The sequence below is a fragment of the Aquila chrysaetos genome, chromosome 3 (assembly GCF_900496995.4).
Source record: "Aquila chrysaetos chrysaetos chromosome 3, bAquChr1.4, whole genome shotgun sequence".
NCBI classification, from domain to species: Eukaryota; Metazoa; Chordata; class Aves; order Accipitriformes; family Accipitridae; genus Aquila; species Aquila chrysaetos.
The window spans coordinates 11656650-11675937 of NC_044006.1; the positions used below are offsets into that span (position 1 = coordinate 11656650).

General features: G+C 54.1%; 2 protein-coding genes across 2 annotated transcripts; one reads left to right on the forward strand and one right to left on the reverse strand.

Moving 5' to 3' along the window:
• Positions 1-4217: 4217 nt before the first annotated feature.
• Positions 4218-6588, forward strand: SYS1 (SYS1 golgi trafficking protein). The gene is made up of 3 exons (XM_030009325.2): positions 4218-4416; positions 5054-5121; positions 5716-6588. Exons 1-3 carry the CDS (start codon positions 4255-4257, stop codon positions 5954-5956), a joined length of 471 nt encoding a protein of 156 aa, XP_029865185.1. The 5' UTR covers positions 4218-4254; the 3' UTR covers positions 5957-6588.
• Positions 6589-10282: 3694 nt separating this feature from the next.
• Positions 10283-16486, reverse strand: LOC115339988 (neuritin-like). Its single transcript, XM_030010745.1, has 3 exons — positions 16319-16486; positions 15633-15780; positions 10283-11525 (listed from the first exon to the last, which is right to left on the reverse strand). Exons 1-3 carry the CDS (start codon positions 16440-16442, stop codon positions 11300-11302), a joined length of 498 nt encoding a protein of 165 aa, XP_029866605.1. The 5' UTR covers positions 16443-16486; the 3' UTR covers positions 10283-11299.
• Positions 16487-19288: the final 2802 nt, after the last annotated feature.

A 19288-nucleotide genomic window follows, 5' to 3' on the forward strand; every position in this document is an offset into this window, starting at 1 on the left:
TCAAAACCAGCTGTCTGTATTGTGGCTACAAACACTGCTAACTTGCCTGTTAACTTCCTCTTCAAACAAGCACAATACACCATACTCTTCCTGGTTGTCATACCCCTCAACACACATCCCCTCCACCAAGAAAGTCCCCCTGCATGGCACAGGGCACCATTTTCCCTCCTAGGGAAGTTCTGCTTTGACGGAATGGAGAGGAGCCAGTCTGCCTACCTGGCCCAGGGACCACACACATTGTCCATCAAAGACGCACCTGCACACACAATCCTTCAAGCAAACTGAAAGAAATCTTGGGCTTCTGGAAAGATAAGAGAAAATGAAACTCAACCCTAATGTATTTTCCAACCTTGAGAACAAATTTACCTAACTTTACCAATGAGATTCTCAAAGTGCATTGTGTAGATCCACCTCCCTCACACATACACACACACACTTTCTGCGACCGTATCTCAAGACAATTCATATGAGAGGAAATGCAGCCACAAAAATCATAATATGGTTCTGTAAACCCATGACATAAAATAGCCTGCTTCATTTTGCCCTTCAAATGTCCCCTCTCAAAATGTTGACATTCTCCTCTCTCTGGAATAATGCAGAAATGCATTGGGTATATGACACTCACCGAGAGTGACAGGACAAACGGGCCCAGAGAGAAAAAATGCACAACTGAAATATACTTTCCCAAAACCTCACTACAAGTGAGAGAAGCAGAAGAAAAATAAAACACATCTTTAGCCACACATTTGTTCTGGGCAATAAATTCTCATATTCAAGGTGTGTCAATTCCCTTCTCCATTGAAAAATTACATTTGGCAGAGAAATAACATAGGCTGGCCACCATTGTTCCTAACCCAGTGTTCAACAGTGAACAGTTACCTAACTCTTGCATTGAAAATAAAACATAATCACCTGCCAGTTCCAAATACACGACACAAACATGCTGGAAGTGGAATGGAGCATTCAAATACAATGCATTTGGAGGGTGAAGGGAATCACATTTCTACGTGACACATCAAGAAATGTCTAGATAATCTTGAGAAGGCCACACGCAGAGCCCTTTAGACAATTCTAGATCATAAATGCTACTGCACTGGCCAGGAGAAGAGATTCTTCAGCCAAGCTCAGCACAGTTCCTACAGGCAGATTTCAAAACGAGCTTAGAGCAGTATTCTCAAGCACAAAGAACCCTTAAATAGAGTTTTAAAAAATCTCAACTCCCAAAGTCAGTTCAGTACACTGAGCTCTTTGGAAAAACACACCTGCACACTGCATGGGTAGAGGAAGAGGAGCGACTGAAAACTCTCATCCCACATTTTGAGCTACCTAATGCTGAGTTATTCTGGAAATGTATAATCTTAACCTTACTGTCCCTTTAGCAAAGGTCACCTTAGCACAAATCCTACCTGCCTGGCAAGAGGGAAACAAACCCCAGCAAAGGTCAGTTCAGATAGCTCTGCCCTCCCTTTGTACACCAGCTGGTAAAATACGGATCACCTAAATAAACAGCTTCCTGTTTTAGGCAATGGTTCCTGAGAAGGAAAAACAATACCACCCTAAACAGCTATTTCTTATGGAAAGAATCTCTGGCTAAATAGGGCATTCTTTTTCCACGCTCCTGATAAGCGACCACGATAGCGGCACGTGATCTGGGTACATTCTCAGGGCATCTGCTATGTCCTGGGCATATAGCCACTTCTTCTTCCACCTGCTGCTCTTCACGACACACAGGTGTCATATACAAAACAGTCAACTGGTTAAAAAAGGACATTCTAACCAGAAGCCAGGCGAGCAGCATGCTAGAAAGCACAATCTCTGTGTTTCGACATCCTTTTCCCCTTTAACGCCTCTTTCCTTCACAGCTGTCTCTGACTTTCATTTGAACTAAAGAAGAAGAAAAGGAAAACGGAGAATGCCACTTAATTCCCCAATAATGTTTGCTTTCCAGGTTCACTTTAAACTTCCCACACAGCAGAGGTGTGGGGCAAGGCTCCCCATGGGGAGAATACCCTCTCTTCCAGGAGAAGGACATGGTCCCCTAAGCTGGAGCAGCCTGGAGAGGAGGGAGAGCCTAATTCAGGACCGCAGACGAACAGACGTGACCACGCAACATGCTGTCGTGAAGTCAGCCAGGAAATGAATTCACAAACCGGGCCGCTGCTGAGTTGCAGCACAAATGTCTTTGTGCCACAGCGCTTCACTGCGTCCATACTGCTACACTGCCTGCCCAAGGCGGGAGGGAGCCTCCACTTACATGTTTGATGCAACTGCTGCCATGCCGATGCCTTCAATTACGGGGCAGCAATCAAGCAGGGAGGAGTCTCAAATTCGGAAGGAATTCAAGTCGGCACTTCCCAACACACCAGCTCATATCTTGTGATCCCAGGGACTATTGGATAAATCAGAAATATTGTTGCTGATGACTTTGGCTGTGGAAAGACACCCAGCAATTATACCAACAGTCCTGCCTTACGCTAGATTGGAGTTTTAGCCGGCTATGACTAAACAACCAAAATTTTTGCTGGCAAAGGAAAGTCAGTCCTATAAAGCTTGAAAAGGAAAGAGGGAAGTGAAAATTAATATCTAAGCAGTGGCTTGCACGTCTCAGAGAGCCAAGCACAGCAGATTTCGGGAAAGGAAACCAATTTCTACCAAGAGTTAACAGAGGAAGTGTTGAGTCTCACAATTTATGCTCAGCAATGTGCTGGCAGCAGAGAGCCCTGATAAGGCTGGGATTTTCCTGTGTTTATTTCTGCACTGGCTAAGGCTGGTAAGCTTCTGCAAAGATACATTCTCCAAAGGCCCAAGTCAGAACTCAGCAGCGGTGGCCCACAATCCTTTCTAGGAACGGCAGGTCCAGGTACAAGGAGGAAAATGTGTCAAACCTGCCTCGGCGCAGTAACATCCACAGAACGAGGAAGGGAAAACATGCAGCAAAGCTACATAGGGAACTTCCCCTGTGGGGACATGGAAAAAACGTCATGCGAGAATGTCAGAGATCATAATCTGAGTTCCGATAGCAAGAAATAATCCACACCCACAACTGATGTGAGTCTACCACCTCCCATAAAAGCTGTGTTCCCCTTTTGTCCTCCTCCTCTCTTTTCCAGGTGACAAGAGCTGTGGGACAACTCCCCTGTCCACCGGCACAGCCCGGGGGTGCCTCCTCTCCTTTTTCCAGCAGAGAACATATCTCCAAAACGCTCTGTTGTCCCACGCAGCCTTGGGGATTTTAGTATTCAGATAGCGACAATTCTTGTATCTGAAGCCAAACAAGCAGGACAGCTCATTGAGGCCACTAAAACGAGCTCCAGCAGCCACGAGCAGGTCACAGAGGGGGTACGGCTGAACATGAGGGACTCTGGCACCTGGCCGTTTCACGAGGCATAAAAAGAAGAAACCACCATGTACTAGAAGAAACCTCCCAAAAGAAACCAAGCCCTACACATGCCCAGCCCTGTAACGGAAAGGTGCTGCCAGGGCATACCAGGATGCGTAACGACATCTCGGTGCCCTATGGCCTAAAGCTAAAGTGAGTACAGCTGGGCAGCAGCTACCAACAGTCTCGGCGCCTATGGGAATTGGCCTAAAGATGAAAGGAAATATCCCAAGACAGTAATTTCTTTTATGTTTGGTATCTGTGTCTTTTTAGCAAGGGCTGCTCAGCCAAACTATTGAATCCACGGAAACAGACCCCGATCGGCACCGTGCAGGAGATGGGGAAAGTCCAAAGCACGCCAGCATGAGAAGGGGCCGGGTGCTGGTCCCCGGGCAGACGGCGCACAGCCCAAACCCGCTGCCGACAAACCTCTCCCGTATAAATCACCAAATATTTGGTCGTGGCCTCCCGGGGTGACCGCTTCCCCTCCGCCGGCCGCCCGGTCTGCGCTCAGGGGCGATACCTCAGCCCTCGCCCAAGGCCCGAGTGCTCCCGGGCGCTACCGCCGGCCCTGGGACGGAGCCGGGCCGCGTTAACCGGCGGGCTCCGCTCCCCGGGGCCGACCTGCGGCCCGCGGCCGGGCGCTTACCTGCCTTGCAGCGGGGGCGGAAAGCAGCGGTAAGCCCCGGCCGCGGGGCCGGGCCCGGGCCCGCCGCCCGCCATGTCGCGGCCAGCGCGGGGTCAGAGGGCGGGGGTCGGGGTCAGGGGCCAAGCCCGCGGTCCCGAGAGGCAGCGCCGCGGCCTCCGCCGCGCTAGGGGGCGCTGCCGCCCGGCGGCGGCCGCCGCCACTTCCGGCGCGCTGTGGCGGGCGGGCGATGGCGGCGCAGTTCCGCAGCTACGTGTGGGACCCGGCGCTGATCGTGGCGCAGATGGTGCTGCTGCAGGCGGGCTACTACAGCTCGCTCGGGCTCTGGCTCGCCCTCCTCGGCACCCTGGGCAGGACCGGGCCCTCCCTCCACCAGGTCTTCAGCGACGAGGTGAGGGCGCCGGCCCGCCCGGGCCCCGGCGGAGCCGCCGTGGGCAGGGGCTCCTGGGGCGGGCGGGGGGGCCTTGCTCGAAGGCTCCCCTGGGGGAGACAGACCCCCCCTCCCCGTGTAGGCGTTCCCCAGTGTTAGAGAGAGCCCCCCCCCGCCGTCGGTAGCACGCCGGTACAGAGGCAGACCTCCCCCACCCCACGTAGCTGCCCCCCCGGTATAAAGACAGACCCGCTGCCTGTGTAGGTGCCCCCAGTGTGGCGGCAGACCCCTCCCTTTGAATAGGTGGTACCGCAGGTGTAGAGACAGCACCTCGCTGTATAGGTGGTACCCCCAGTATAGAGACAGACACCCTGTATAGGTACCCCCAGTATAAAGAACTCCCCCCATATAGGTAGCCCCAGTACGGAGACACGGACGCTCCACACCCTCCCTCAGTAGAGAAACAGACCTGTCCCTTTTCTATAGGTACCCCCAGACAGAGAGATGGACCTCTTAGAAGGACTGCCGTAACTGCTCAGGCTCCTCTTATAGCTCACAATCAGCGCAGGGCCGCGCCGATGCGGCTGGGCCACGGGAGGAGATTACGTGCTGTGGGCTGTGATTTGTGCCATGGTTTCCTACTAATAGTCCCGTGTAGATTTTAGGCTTCTCAACCCCGCCGGGGAGGCTCTCCATGATGGCTTTCATCCTCAATGCGCTCACCTGGTAAGTCGGCAACTAGCTGGAGCACCCATGTCTCGTTCTTCCTTAACATTAAACTTTAAGAGAATTCAGCATGATGTACTGCCTCTCTCAAAACATCTCCCAAAAGCCCTGTGCCTGGTTGAGCTTGTCTGCTGAGGGCAGTTGGGAACTGCTGACTCCTGACTTTCTAGAGCCTGGATAAGTCATTTTACTTCCCTGCCTCAGTTTCCCAGCTGGGAATGAGATTTGCTTCTGTGAGAGATTGTACTGAAAGTTAGAATTAATGGATCTCAGCAAACACTGATCTATAAATAAGAATGTATTTTGCCCCTGCTACTGGGCAAAGATTACTGGGGGAGATAGTTTAAAAATTCCTGCCTGGCTCTCTGCACTAAAAGCTCATTTCCCTGCGATCATATAATTAAAAAGCTGTAAGCATGTAAGTCTTGCTGCAGCAGCCAGGAGAGAGGTCAGAAACAACCTATCTTTAAAACATTTAAGACATCTTAAACCAACTAAGTAATCAGCACTGACAACTGCTGATAGTTCTTGCTGTATCCCCTTTCCCATAGGCTTGGCACAGTTTGTTTATTAATCCCTCTCTTTATGTTGCAGTGCTCTGGGCTTGCTGTACTTCATCCGCCGAGGAAAGCAGTGCCTGGATTTCACAGTCACCGTTCACTTCTTCCACCTTCTGGGCTGCTGGATTTATAATTCGCACTTTCCCTCAACCCTGACGTGGTGGCTGGTGCACATCGTGTGCACCGCGCTGATGGCTGCCATCGGGGAGTACCTCTGCATGAGGATAGAACTCAGAGAAATCCCCCTCAATTCTGCCCCCAAATCCAACGTATAGACTTGCTCTGGCAACAACATGCTGCATTATGTCATTGTTTCCAGCACAAGTGCATCTAATGCCGGAGAATCATCACTGAAGAAGCACAGCAGGTCTGTTTAGACTTTTTTTTTTTTTTTTTTTGGACCTTGGTGACTGCATGAGTGTGAGCATCTCCTCTGGCATCAGCCAACAACGGGGGAGGAGCAGATGTTTATTTTGTTAACACAAAGCATTTAATATGACTGTATGGCGAGTGTGCTCTTCCACTCTTCACTCATGAGACTGTTAAAAGCCAGGTAGCAAGATTTGACGCGTGAGGAGCATCTGGAATTTAACAAATGTGGGAGTGCCCTATGTGGGTAATGCAGTGGTCAGCTCTTCTTGCAGGAGCTGGCACAGTGAGCAGTGGGGCTGGGAGCTGCTGCTTCCGATCTGTAACTTGTTTAGGCTTTGGTTGGAAAAAAAGTCGAGGAAGTGAATGGATGGGGAGAAAGAAAGTAGTTGTACTTACCTGAATCACCAGCTGAGACTCTCAATAACCTATAACGTTAGATGGGTTTGTTTGCTGTTTCCATGTTTAATACACAGATGTCAGACAGCAGTTTGCTGAAGAAATCTTTTGTAATAATAAAAATATTATGTTGCTGTGAGTGTGTTATAGTTCTCCTGGGACTGAGCTGAGCACTTCCAGAAATACCATGAGTGTCTGTATCATGGCACCAGAAGGATACAGCCAGAGGACACATGGCTGGAAGATGTCCACTGTCTAGGGCATGTAAAATTTCCTACAATAAGTATTTCATACCTCTGCTCTGAAATGAAGGCATCAGTGAGTGCTGTCTTAGGAAGTCAGCCAGCATAATCCTTGCTTCAGGAGGAGTGTTAGCAATCCAGGGTCTCCACGTGTTCAGCCCGAGGCTGGAGCTGTCCTGGGGAAGCTTGCAAAGGTGTCCTGGAGCCACACTGCCCTTCCCACTTGTCTGGGTCTTCCCTGCTTCAGAAGTCTAGCAACAGATCTGGTCTGGTAGAGGTGATGTTTAGTTAAGTGCGAGACTGCTGCTTGTTTCTCAAAGTAACAGGATGTGCCTTTATTTAGAGGCACTTTAAATAAACGTCACCTGTGGGCAGGCAGGGACAACACCTTACTGCTACAGGGCCAAAGCTGGATGGTTCCACCAGACCCCACAGTCCAAGCAAGCAGACCTGCATCCTGCCTGGTTTCTGCTGAGGGATGGCCAGTTTGTGTGAGCCCAAACAAGGGCAGAGCCGGTTCTGAAGACAGATTTTTCTCCTGTGCAGCATCTTGCTGCAGTAATTTTCCTTTGTATGTTAATATTTGTAAGTGTTAATTTGCATAAATTATTTGCTAATTCAGCTTGTTGAAAAGTGGTGGGATGATTTGAGATGCAGAAGTTGATAAACTCTTTGAAGCTGTTCTGTTGTTGCTGGGGGAGCTGTATTTCAATTCCTGCTCTCACATTCAGATACTATAAATTGAGGCAGGATAACATCCTGATGTTTTAAATACTTGGCCAGTCTGCTGCAGAGGAGGATTGCCAGTTACGTTTGTTTAGACAGAACTTTTTATATTCTGAGATTTTGCCAGGACCTCTTCCTGACCAAAAACCCCTTTAAGCACAGTTTTAAACAGCAGCAGTCTTTCAGAGGGAAGAGTTTACTGAAGTTTTTTCTGGGCAGGAGCCAACATTTGCTGGAGGGCCACCCAGAGGTCACTTCCTAGGGCTTCCCCTGCAACTCTGCTGTGCAGTCAGCAACATAGTTCATCCCTTCTCAAAATCTGCTCATTTCTTATATATAAGGACATTTGCCTTTCTTCCAGTCACCTTCAGCCTAGATATAAACTGGTCTTCCAGTAGGTGCCAGTATCTCCCTTCAGAAAAGGGCAGCGAGCGTGCATGTAGTTGGGATCAGGCTACGCAGCAGAAGGCATGCTCTGCCTCGGGGCTGATAAACACTGGCTTGATGGCAGTCATATTTTAAGACTGTTTCAGGGTCATTTTGTCCTCTACTGCTTTTTGTTGCTATTATTGAGAAAGAACATCCCAAACCTGCACGGGGAAAGCTTGCAGGTTTAATTCAAGGCTTAACACCACACCAAAGCACAGTGTGAACTCCTGTGTTCTTCAGGGGTGGTCTTAAGGCAAATGTGAGCTAGAAGACTAATTACAGTGAATATGAGAGAGCAGAGGGAAAGCCACATTCATCCTATTTCTTAAAGGAGAATGGGCAGCTGATCCCAGAGTTGCTGTGAGACCATATTAAAGAGGTGCTTTGTTCCCCTGTAAGAACAGGGATGAAAACTTTGGACTGAGGAACACTTACCTCCTTCCTTTCTGAATACCTGAGATATGCTGTAACTGCTTCAGCAGCCTCCCTTGCAGGAGCAGGGGGGCAGCGTGTGTGCGTGTGTGAAGTCCAGGTACAGCTTTGTGTCTGCAGACACTCAGCAAGGCCACGACAAGAATCCTTGACAAATGTGGACTTAACACAGAGTCTGTGGGACATCCAGCAAGCTGCACTGCATCAGCATGAAGTATGCTGTAGGATTAGAAATTCTGTCTGAAGGTCTGCTGACTTTGCCTTTGAGGACTGAATTTGTATATTACTTTTTTCTTTTTTAAAGGAAAACTACTGTAATTGTCCTAGTCATAGGGAAAGTTCTGCTAAAAATGAAATATTGATTGAGGAGGGAACTTCTGAAACTCATCACTCCCATACTGTGAGACCTAATTTTCACTCACATGCTTTCAGTCAGATTTAGGAGCACCTTTGGCTTTAAAGAAATCTGCTGCTCCATACCAGAATGGTGGCAGATGGTCATTGTTTCTTAATGACTCTTTGGGTTTTGTGTTCAGTAGAGTTGAGGGATTTGCTTCCAGGGAAGATATGCCTCAACACCTGCTCTTCTTAGAGACAGTGGTAGTGTCAGCTAGCTATTTGCATACATGGTTTTGCAAAAAGAAGACTTCTTGGAGATCTCTGCTGAGACTTTTACATTCCCCTTCCCAAAGCTATTTAAAAGTAGAAAATTTTAACATGCCAAATCCAAAGACAAGCTAAGGGTTGTGGGATTTTGGGGGACTGTGCTTATTTGTTTTCCTAAAGACATTAAACACCTAACCTAAATGAAGAACAGGTACAGGATTTAGATCCAAAAAGACTCCAGCCTTGGTTGTACATGATACCCACTTGCTTCAGCTTTCCCCAGCTACAAACCACATGCAGGGGAGGGGGGAACAGAATCAAACAGCATATGCTGCTGTTGCAGCAGGATAAGAAGAAAAAACAAAGCAGCTGAGTAGTTCACTCCAGGTTCTGCAGTGCTCTGTTTTACCCTTTCTCCACTACTTATGTTAAGGCTTTGTGCCCAAGATGCCAAGTACGTAAGTACCAACCCTGTTGTCTGTTGAAAGCCTAGGTACCTTGCACTGAAGTGCTGTCTGAACACCAGCTGCTCCTCCCCGACTTATTTCTTGGAATTTGCCTCAATTTATTTGTTCCCCTCCTGCTGCTGCAGGAACAGAGCGTTAAGTGATACAGAAGGTAAGAGGAAGAACACGTGAACGCCAAAGGAGAGCCACATGACCCATCATTAAAAAGCCCAACACCACTGTTGGTAAAAAGATCCTTCACTGTAGGAGAAGCTTTTCCACGTGCCTGTAATGCATCCAGTGGGATCTCTGGGGCTAGCAGGGCCCCACATCCCCTGCTCACACTGTAAAGCACATTTTCAGGTTTGGGGACACTATTTCAGAACCTACTGATCCATTTATGGCTGGTGGTATCTACTGCTGTGCCTACTCTCACAGTAGACAGCGCTCAAACCATCAGCGTGAGGTCCTTGTTCAATGCTTCTCAGGACTATGAGGAGCCTTGAGCTTCCCCAGCCCCACACAGGGCTATCCTTCGCTGTTAGCAGCTGCCTGCCCCTGCTGAAGACAAAGCACGTGCCCTGTTAAGGGGCCGACAATCTGTGGCAGCAGCCAAAGTGATGCGTGACAGATCTAGGAAAGTCAGGCTGAAATACCTCATTAGTTGAACATGGAAATTTCAGATCTGATGAAAGACAGCTGAGTCCCATTATTAGAACATGGAGTTTACCACCACATCCAGCAGTTGAGCCCTAGTTTAGAGCATGAAGACGACCAGCTCCTTCCCCATTCCAGAGTGGCAGGACCATGTGGGGAACACATTGGAAGCAGTAGAAGGTCCTATCAGGACTCATTGTGCTTCCTCTTAGTGAGGAACTGCCCCGAGACCCTCACAGGAACAGGTTACAGACCCACGCTGTGTCACCATGGCTTCTTTGGCCCTGTGCAGCCAGGCAGGGTGCAGAGCTTCATTAGCATCCTTAAAACACAGAATTGCATCATACTGCCCAAAAACACTGCTGAGTTTTTCTAACATACCCAGAAATCACTTGCAAGCACCTCTCTGTTGCAAGTAGTTTCATGCTTGTACTGAAGCTGCAAAACTAAACAACACTGAGCCACAAAGAGGGCAATAAAAGACTGTGCTATTGAACAGGAGGCAGGACAAATAACTTCTACTGTGCTGTAGGCTCTACAACAAACTTTAATGCTCTGGAATTACACACTGCCACCCACAGAGTTGCTTACAGGTACCTTTGGAGAAACCTTTAAAGCAAAAGAGTTGCTATAAATACTTTTTGCCATGCTAGCTTGACACTCTCTCCAAATATTTTTGCCCTCTCCTTCTGTAGAGAAGGGATTTACACATAAAACAGGAGTTACTCAGGAATCCAGGTGTGTGCAAGAGAAGAGGTCATGCACCTATGATTATTCTTCAGCCATGTCCTCAAATTAAAAAAGGCCAGTACAGGGCAGTAAGGTCTCCTTTCTGCCTTTGACAGGACATACACAGTCCCCTGCATGTCACAAATCAGTTGTAATAATGCCCATCTTGTTTTCAGTGCCCAAATCAAAAATCTGGAGAGCTGATCTGGTGGAAAGAATCAGCAAAGTAAACAGGCTTCCTTCCAGTGGCCATAGAAGAATGCAAAAGAATCCAGCATTCACGACCAATTTATCACTTTTCCCCAAATCCTCTGCCCCATACCTACAAGTTCCCAAATTCTGCAGTCAGCCAGATCCGTGCCTGTGCCTTGAGGCAGAAGGGGACAGGCGTTATCCCAAATTACAGAGAAATAGCAAAACTCAGGAGATGCTGCCGAGCTCTTCCACATCTCATAGGTGCAGGACGGAGCCAAGTGTTCGCCAAGCGCCACACAGTGTGTTGCTCAAAGGTTTGGAAAAATCATCAGAAAGATGGCACCTCACACACACTGCCACCACCTTTGTTGCGATACAGAGCTGCAGTTTATGAGTTCAGCCAAGTCACGATGAGGGGGATACTGAGGATGGAAACATTGGGAACATGGGTCCAGGCAAAGCTTTGGGCCGTGCTAGGGCTGCAGAGGTCAAACAAGCTGCCTTGAAACTTGATTTTTCGAGACTCTCTTCTCAGCATCTCCCAGACTGCTGCTGCTTCCTTCTGGCACTCCCAGAGCGCTGCCAGGGCACACGTGTGAAATTCATCCCAGTACCTGCGGCCAGGGAGACACCACACCATCAGTCCTTTTGCAGCAGCACAGCACCAAGATGCCAGGCAGAGCCTTGCTGCCCCGAGCCTGCCCTTCAAGCAGTGACAACCTCTGTACTTTGTGCAAGTTGCCCAGACTATTCATCCCCTCCATCATCTCCCAGAGCATCTTGGCTAAAACTCCAAACTCCCAAACACAATGAAATTATTTCTTTTTTTTTTTTTCTCTCCTTCTTTCTCTGGAAGTCAATAAAATCCATTATTTTCCATCAACAAGTGTTTCCCTTCAGCACTGAGCACCCTGAGTATCTAAAACAGGCTGCAAACAAAGGCCCAGCACTTTTGATTCAGCTTTCTCCAAGCTGAGTCAAGGGCCAAATGCGAGCACAAAGCAAGGAGAAGGACAACGGCTCCCACAGACCGTCACAGCATTATAACTAAGGTATGGGCAGGGGCAGGAGGAGTTATTCACTGTGTTCTTATTAGGCACATCTCCATTTATCTGCTGGGTATTAGCCTCTGCTAATGACTAATGTGCTCACTGAAGACCCCCTTGGCTGCCTCCCCTGGGGATGGCAACTTGGATTATTTTTTTTCAGATCCAGAGCTAGAACCAAGCAGGGAAAAACCCCAGCAGAAATAGGGCTGAAAACAATAGCCCCCAAGAAGACTGTCCCCGGAACGGCACAGTGGACACCACCTCACTGGTCTGACACGCTGGGGCCAGCAGCATGTGGGATGACCCCACACTGCCTTTATCCAGAGCAGTATCCAGCCTACCAAGGCTTTATCCCCTCCCTGAGCTCCTTCCTTACCTCTTGTGAAGCAGCACAGTGGCTCTGGAGCAGCTGGTTTCCAACGAGCTCCCTGCCCACAGGTGTCAAGCTGAACAGGGAAGGGTGGGCTCCAGCTGTCTGGGGACAAGGACAGCAGGTACCAGGGTGGGGAGGACAAGAATGGGCATCCCTGATGTTTTTTTTTTTTTTTTTTTGCTGCTGAGTATCTCAGGATAGTGGGGCATTAGACTCTGTATCAGACTCCCCAAAGGCTGCTGTAGGTGCTGCGATGGGGAGGGCACCCACAGCCTGGCAGGTTGCTGCACACACACTAGTCCTGACAGCTGAATTCACAGGTGAGGTCTGTTTTGTAGGTACAAACCCACAAAATAAAACAGCAGGAGCCCGAAAGTCTCAGCAAATGCCATGGGCCATCCTGTCTCCTGGAAGTGGCTCCTCTCCAAAACAAAAACTTCCCCAAGGGACAGATAAGGCTCTATGCCACACTTGCCACTGACCTTCCCCCCATGACTTCTTTCAAAGATAGTTTCTTTTACCTGAAAAGAGTTTCAGAAAAGCATTTTGTATTGCAGCTTCTTTGGAGCAATGCATGTCCTGGCACCCAATGCCAGGGCAAGGCAGGGACCAGCCACAGGCAGCACCCCCCTGGGTCCCAGCTGGCTCCCCCAGTCCACAGCACTGAGCGAGCAACTCGCAGCCCAAGACACCCTCCTGCCCTCCTCTCCCCCTCAGTTTTGCTGTCCCACGTTAGCTGGGGCTGGGCACCGTCTCCAGGCCATAATTCACCTGCAAGCTGGTGACTGCCTAGAGGACAGGAGCAATTGGCTCTGTCACATTCCCCGTCCCGCCAGGACACCAGGCACACGTGCCACCCCTTGGGAAGGACATGCAGCCCGGCCAAGCAGGGACCCTGTGCATGGGAAGGGGACAGCTTGGTTTTGTCCAAGTGCCCTGTGCTGGAGACGACACCTTGTGCAGACACACAGACCCGAGCACTCTACTTAGTTTTCCTACCGGGGCTTACGTCAGAATGCCAGCTGTGAGGAAGTTCATTAAACCGAGTCACTCTGGCAGAACAAATGTCCCCAGATAATGAGAAAAGCTGATGCCAACGCAAGTAACCTCCCGCGCTCGCTCCCAAGCTGCGGCAGCAGCAGAAGGCAGCTCTGCCGGGTGAGAGTTAAACCTGGCCCATGTCTTCAGGCAAAGGGTGGCTGGGGGAAGGTGGAGGGGGATGTCGTTCTGCTTTCAGCCAGGATGGCAATTCCCAGTGTTTCACCCTCCACAGCCTCCATCTGCTCAGCCAGGCAGGTTGCTGTCAAGCAGCTTGCCCAGGCTGGCTCTGGGGCAGCACCACGCACACAGAGCTGAGATGCCATCAGCCCCATGCTGGCTCCCAGCTCCACATCCATACCTCACCCATGCTCCCAGAGAGTGGACCATGGCACCAGGAAAGCAGACAGCAGTGGAGAAGGCTGAGGGTTAAAGGCCAATAATTCAGAATTATTTCCCGGCAAGAAGCTGAGACATGACCAACTTTTTCCTCCAGCCACGGCAAGCCCAAGCTGTGCACCGGCACCAGGAGGAGAAGCTGGCATGTCCCAGAAGGTGCAGAGCCCTGGCCCTGCCGGTAGGGAAGATCCCAGGACCTGTTCTGTGATGGTTAGTGCCCCAGAGCATGTAAAAAAACCCCAAACCTCAACTCACACATTTCACGTGAGTTTCAGCAAAGGAATCGCTCCTCCAGCAGTCAACCACAGCACATGCTAGGCTGCATGCTCGGTTGTTTTCTAATACCAAGAAGCCACATTTTCAAAAATAAAGTATATATTGCAGACCAAACCAGAGCAGTTCCCGTTTCAACCCAGCCATCAGCCATGTCCCAGAGAGGCTGTTCGTCCTGAGCTAGGCTGTCCCATGGAGAAGGGGGAATAAAGAACAGGTCACAGCCAACCTCCCATTGGCATGTTTGCTGGCAGAGGAATGCAGGGACAATATAAATAATTTTTTTTACAAAATGGGAGGTAGGCAGTTTTCTATTCTCCTTGAGCAAAAGAGTTTTGCTGAAGTGTTTTCCGCTCCTGACAACAAGCAAAGTTAGATATTTCAGCTGGGGCAGGCGAGAGGGCTGGGGACCCTCTGCTTGCCTCTGCAGAGCACCGGCTCCTTGTCCCAGCTCTCTGAGAGCCCGACCTGCCTCCACCAACTGCCCCATCCTGGCTGCCCCCTGCCCTGCCACAGACCCATCCATTGCCAGCCAGCTGTGCTGGCACCGCAGAGCAGGTCCCAGAGCCTCCACCCCATTGCTAAGGGTGATGCCTTCTCCTCCCAGCCCATGGGCTGGTTTTCAGCAGCTTGGAGAGCCTGACCTGCAGGGCACTCAGCCCTCTGCCTCGCCCCGGCAGGTTTCTACCACCCCAAGGCACATGGATTTTCCCTTAACTGCTGCCTGCATTTCCTCATAGCTCCTTTTCACTCCCCACAACTCACTGCTAGGGACACAAAGCTGCTTCCATTTATCTCCCACAAACATTTTATTTCCACCTTTCACTTGCCCCCCCCCCCCCCACCCCCCCCCCCCCCCCCCCCCCCGCTGCTTCTGTTCATTTGCTTTTTAAGCTGACCTTTCCCCAAACCTGCCCAACACCACCCCTCATTACCCAACTCTTTTACTATTATTTCAGTTCTGCTGAAGTTAACGTCCCCCCTACACCATCATCTTGGGGCATTTGCTACAAACTGGCAAAAACCAGGGATGGGGCAAATTCAAGCCAGAATGACGAAGGGTCTCAGCAGGGAGGAAGGGAGGGAGAAGGCTTCCTTTGGGCAACAGGATCCAGTTTGAGGCCAGGTGCAGGCTGCTCCCTGCAGCCCTGCACCCTGGGGCAGCCCAGCCACATGGAAGTCACTGCCTGAAACCCAGGTGTCCAGAGGAGCCTTTCCCAGGGGGCAGAGGGGGTCAGGTCCCTCCAGCCCCGCTCCTCCTGGCTGCAGGCATGCGACAAGTCCTGGTGGCTGGAGCTATTGCTAAGGGACAGGGATGCAAACTCTGGCTGGAGCCAAACGGACAGATGGATGGAGGGAGGGAGCTCCTGTCTGGAATTGGAGTAAGGTGGGGAGCACATGTGTGTGTGCACACACTGGCAAGATTCACGAGTGCAGGAGAAGAGTTCACACAGCAGCACCCAACACAGGGGCAAATCCAAAAAGCCACACTGGCTGCGCACCACAGATAACCCCCCAACCCTCCCTCGTCCGGAACCGGCCCCACAGGGTGGGACATGCAGGAGGTCCTGGCCTGGGGCCACACTCACCCACAGACTCGGTGCAATCCCTGCAGCTCCATGCCATCCGTCTCTTCATACGTGGCCATGTTTTCCCCCAGCTTGAGGACGCAGTCCGAGAAGCCTTGGTAAATGTTGGCACAGGTGGTACCCGATGCCAGCAGCCCGGCCAGGTGCCCTACCAGCCGTCAAAGGGGTCGGCGTGAGCCCGTCCCTTTGGGAATGGAGCCCACCTCCTTCCCAGCGAGACCTGAGCGCCCCGGGGGCATCACAGTGCCAGTGCCACCCGGGCAAGGCGAGCTCTCCCTTGCACGCAGCATGTACGGGAACCTCGCGCCATCCCTCACCCGTGCCCAGCCCTGTCTGCGTTTGCAGAGAGCCTGAAAGTGCTGCTCTGCTGGGGCAGGGAGCCGGTACGGGGACAGTCGGGGCACCCCGCTCCCAGCCTGCCCTGGCTACTCACCTGCACCCAGTACCAGCAGCCCCGGCCCGGGGCCAAGGGCAGGGACAGCCGGGGGGCACGACCAGCTCAGCACCGGCAGCCAGGACCCGCCGGGGAGAGACGCACGGCACCGACCCGGGGAGGAGGTAGGGGACACCCCATCGCCCCCCCCCCCCCCCCCACCCCGGTACTACCGGGGAAGCGGCCCTCCCAAGCCCGCACACCTCAAACCCCCGCCCGGGGACACCCCAAACCTCCGCCCAGGCATCCTTACCCAGGGCGAGGAGCAGCACGGCCGTGCCACGCTGCTGCCCCATCCCGCCGCCGGCTCCGCGGCTCCGTCCGAGCTCGGCCTCCAGCCCCGCTGCGGCTGCCGGTACCGCTGCCCGTACTCCCATGGCCGGCAGCACTCCCCGCCCGCTCCCGCCCGCCTATGCGGGGAGGGCACCCGGCCCCAGCCGACGCTAATGAGCGGGTTTGGCCGCGGCTAATTAAGGAGGGGGCTGGGCTGCGGCTAACGAGCACCCCGGGGGCAGCCCCGTTCCCGCACCCCCCAGCCCCGGCCCCATCGCGCCCCGCGGCATCCTGCACCCCTGGACCACACGGCATCGCGTCCCCTCGGGCCCCTCTGCCAGTACCCACGGCTCCCCACCCCCCGCACCCCCCATCCAAGGACCCTGCACGCGTGGGCCCCGTGGCACCCCTTCCCCAGCCCCAAAGCGGGCTGTGCCAGGAGCGCGTAGGACACGCACGCCTGTGTCCCGCAGCCCAGCCTCTCCCCTTCCAACGCGCCCAAAGTCGTCGTGCAAGCCTGCTGCTCGCCACAGCGCTCTGCCTCTGCGGTCCTGCTTCTTGCCAGGGTTCCCAAACTCCTGCGGTCCTGCCCCCTTTCCAGGGTTCCCAAACTCCTGCAGTCGTGGCCCCTTTCCAGGGTTCCCAAACTCCTGCGGTCCTGCCCCTTTCCAGGATTCCCAAACTGCTGCCCCCAGCCCTTCCCACCAGTCCTGCACCTGCAACCCCAGTGCCATCGGCAGGGCTCGCCTCCGCCTGCTGGGCAGCCCACCCCGGCACCCACCCACCCACCCACCCACGCGTGCCCACAGCCCCTCGGGCAGGGCCGAAAGCCCCCCACGCCCTCCCCGCGCAGGCTGCGCTGCCTGCCCACTCGTGCGAGCCCCGGTGGGGAACAGGACCGGTGCGGGCCCGCGGGGCAGCAGCAGCAAGCCGGCAGGGCAAGGATTGCTCTGCTCCCCGTCTGGTCTCTCTCCGTGCACCCACGCTTTCCACGCTCCCGACGGCGCGGGGCAGAGCGAAGCGGGACGCGGAACAAAGCCCTGCGCGGGTGTAGGTTCATTCAAAGCCTCCGAGATCTTGCACTTTACGGCCTGACCCTGGCTCTTCCCCCGGGAGTCCCTTTTCTTTTCCTCCGGCAGGAAGGGGAGCAGAAGGGCTCCCGCCTGCTTTGGTGGCATCGCTGCACGGGTCGGTCACCTCCGAGCTCACTCTTTGCTGGGGACAGCTTTGCTGTTTGCTGGGGACACCGCTCTCCACCAGCCCCTGAACCTCCCTGGTGCCCAGTGCCGTGACCCCCGTGAGTGGGAGGGACCCCCTGCCCCCGGGGTGGCCGTGCCAGCAGCCCCAGCCGCCTCCAGCCCTGGGAACCCCGAGCAAGTGGAAACTACAGCTCGGCAAATGCCACCTGTGCCCAAAGCAAAGAAAGGCAAAGGGAGCTGGGGTCCGAAAGACCTAAGTAAACCTCTTTATTGACAAAACAATGGCTAACTACGACTAACTACGAATCTTTTTCTGGCAAGCTCCCCTCCAGCCCCGCCAAGCCCCACATCTCCGTCGGGGAGAGCGGGACTCTGCCGCCAGGGTTAAGCCCTGGCTGGGGCTGGGGGCCGGGCACTACCCGGTGAGGCTTGGGCTGCCCGGCCCAAAGAAAGCGCAGGGCAGTGCGGTGGTGGCGGCTGTGCCGCCGGGACAAGGGGACCAGGCGCCGAGTCCCTGCAGCGGGGCCCCCCAGCCCCAGCCCCAGCCCCAGCCCCAGCCCCAGCCCGGCGGCAGGCAGCCCCCGGTGACTGCGGGCAGTGGGTGGGGAGCAGGTGCCTGTCCTGCTGCTGGTGGGTCCGTCGCTGCCTCCCACTCCATCTCCTCCTCCATCTCTGGCTCCGCTTCCACGCTGCTGGCAGCCGGCTCCAGAGCCTCCAGCGCGAGGCGGAAAACCCTAAGGCGAAAGCCCAGCGGAAAAGTGCGTTGGTCCTGCCCTGGCCAGCCGAGCGGACCTGTGGGACGGGGCTCTCGGCACCCCTGCCCCCTCTCACCGCCTGGGGAGAGCCGTGGGGCGATGGGGCCCCTGGGCACGTCCCCAGCGGGAGCTGGCTGGAGGCTGGGCAGCTCCTTCGCCACCAGCACCCACCAGCACTGACGGGCCAGCGCCCGCAGCCGGACCATCCTGCGCCTCACGCCCTTCAGCAGCTTGGGAAGCGGCAACGTCCTCCGGATCTGCCGGAGCAGAGAGGGCAGGGGTGAGCGGCCCCGCTCCCCGCTCCCCGCTCCCTGCCCCGCGGGGCCCCGGGCACAGACCCCGGCCCCGCCAGGCGCACACCCCGTGCCTGCCTCGGCACCCAGAAGCTCCTTACTCGGCGCAGGCGGCTTTTCGGCTCCGTGCCGCTCCACGGGCAGGGCTGAGCTCCCTTGGCTCCAGCCTGGAAAGGGGCAGAGGAGGCACCGGCTCAGGCTCCGGGCAGGACCCGGCTGCTCCCGGCGAGCATCTCTCCCTCCGGCAGCAGCCCAGGGCGCTCGGGCTTCCCCTGCTGACATGTCCCCCCAGGCAGGGATGCTCGACGATTTCAGCAGGGCACGAGCGGCCCAGAAGGACTTCTCCCAGCCCTCGGCCTTGCAGGGAGGGGTGGCAAGGGCAAGCCAAGCTCCCGGCCCCCCGAGCTTCCCCCAGCGGGGTCCCCAGCCCACGCCACCCCCGCGGTGCCTGCTCCAGCCTGCCCGGGCAGTGCGGGGCTGCCCGCCTCCGTGGAGCGGGGCTGTACCTCCAGCGGCACAAGCGTCCTCCTCCTCCGGGCCTTCACCGTGCCACCGAGGTGGCGGCACCAAGATGGGGAGCGAGGCGCTGGGAGAGGCGAGAAGGGCTGGCTCATGACTCCGAGGCACCGGGGGCACAGGAGAAGGGCTGGGCTGGGAGCAGGGCAGAAGGGCTGCGTCGGGAGCGGGGGACAAGAAGGTCGTC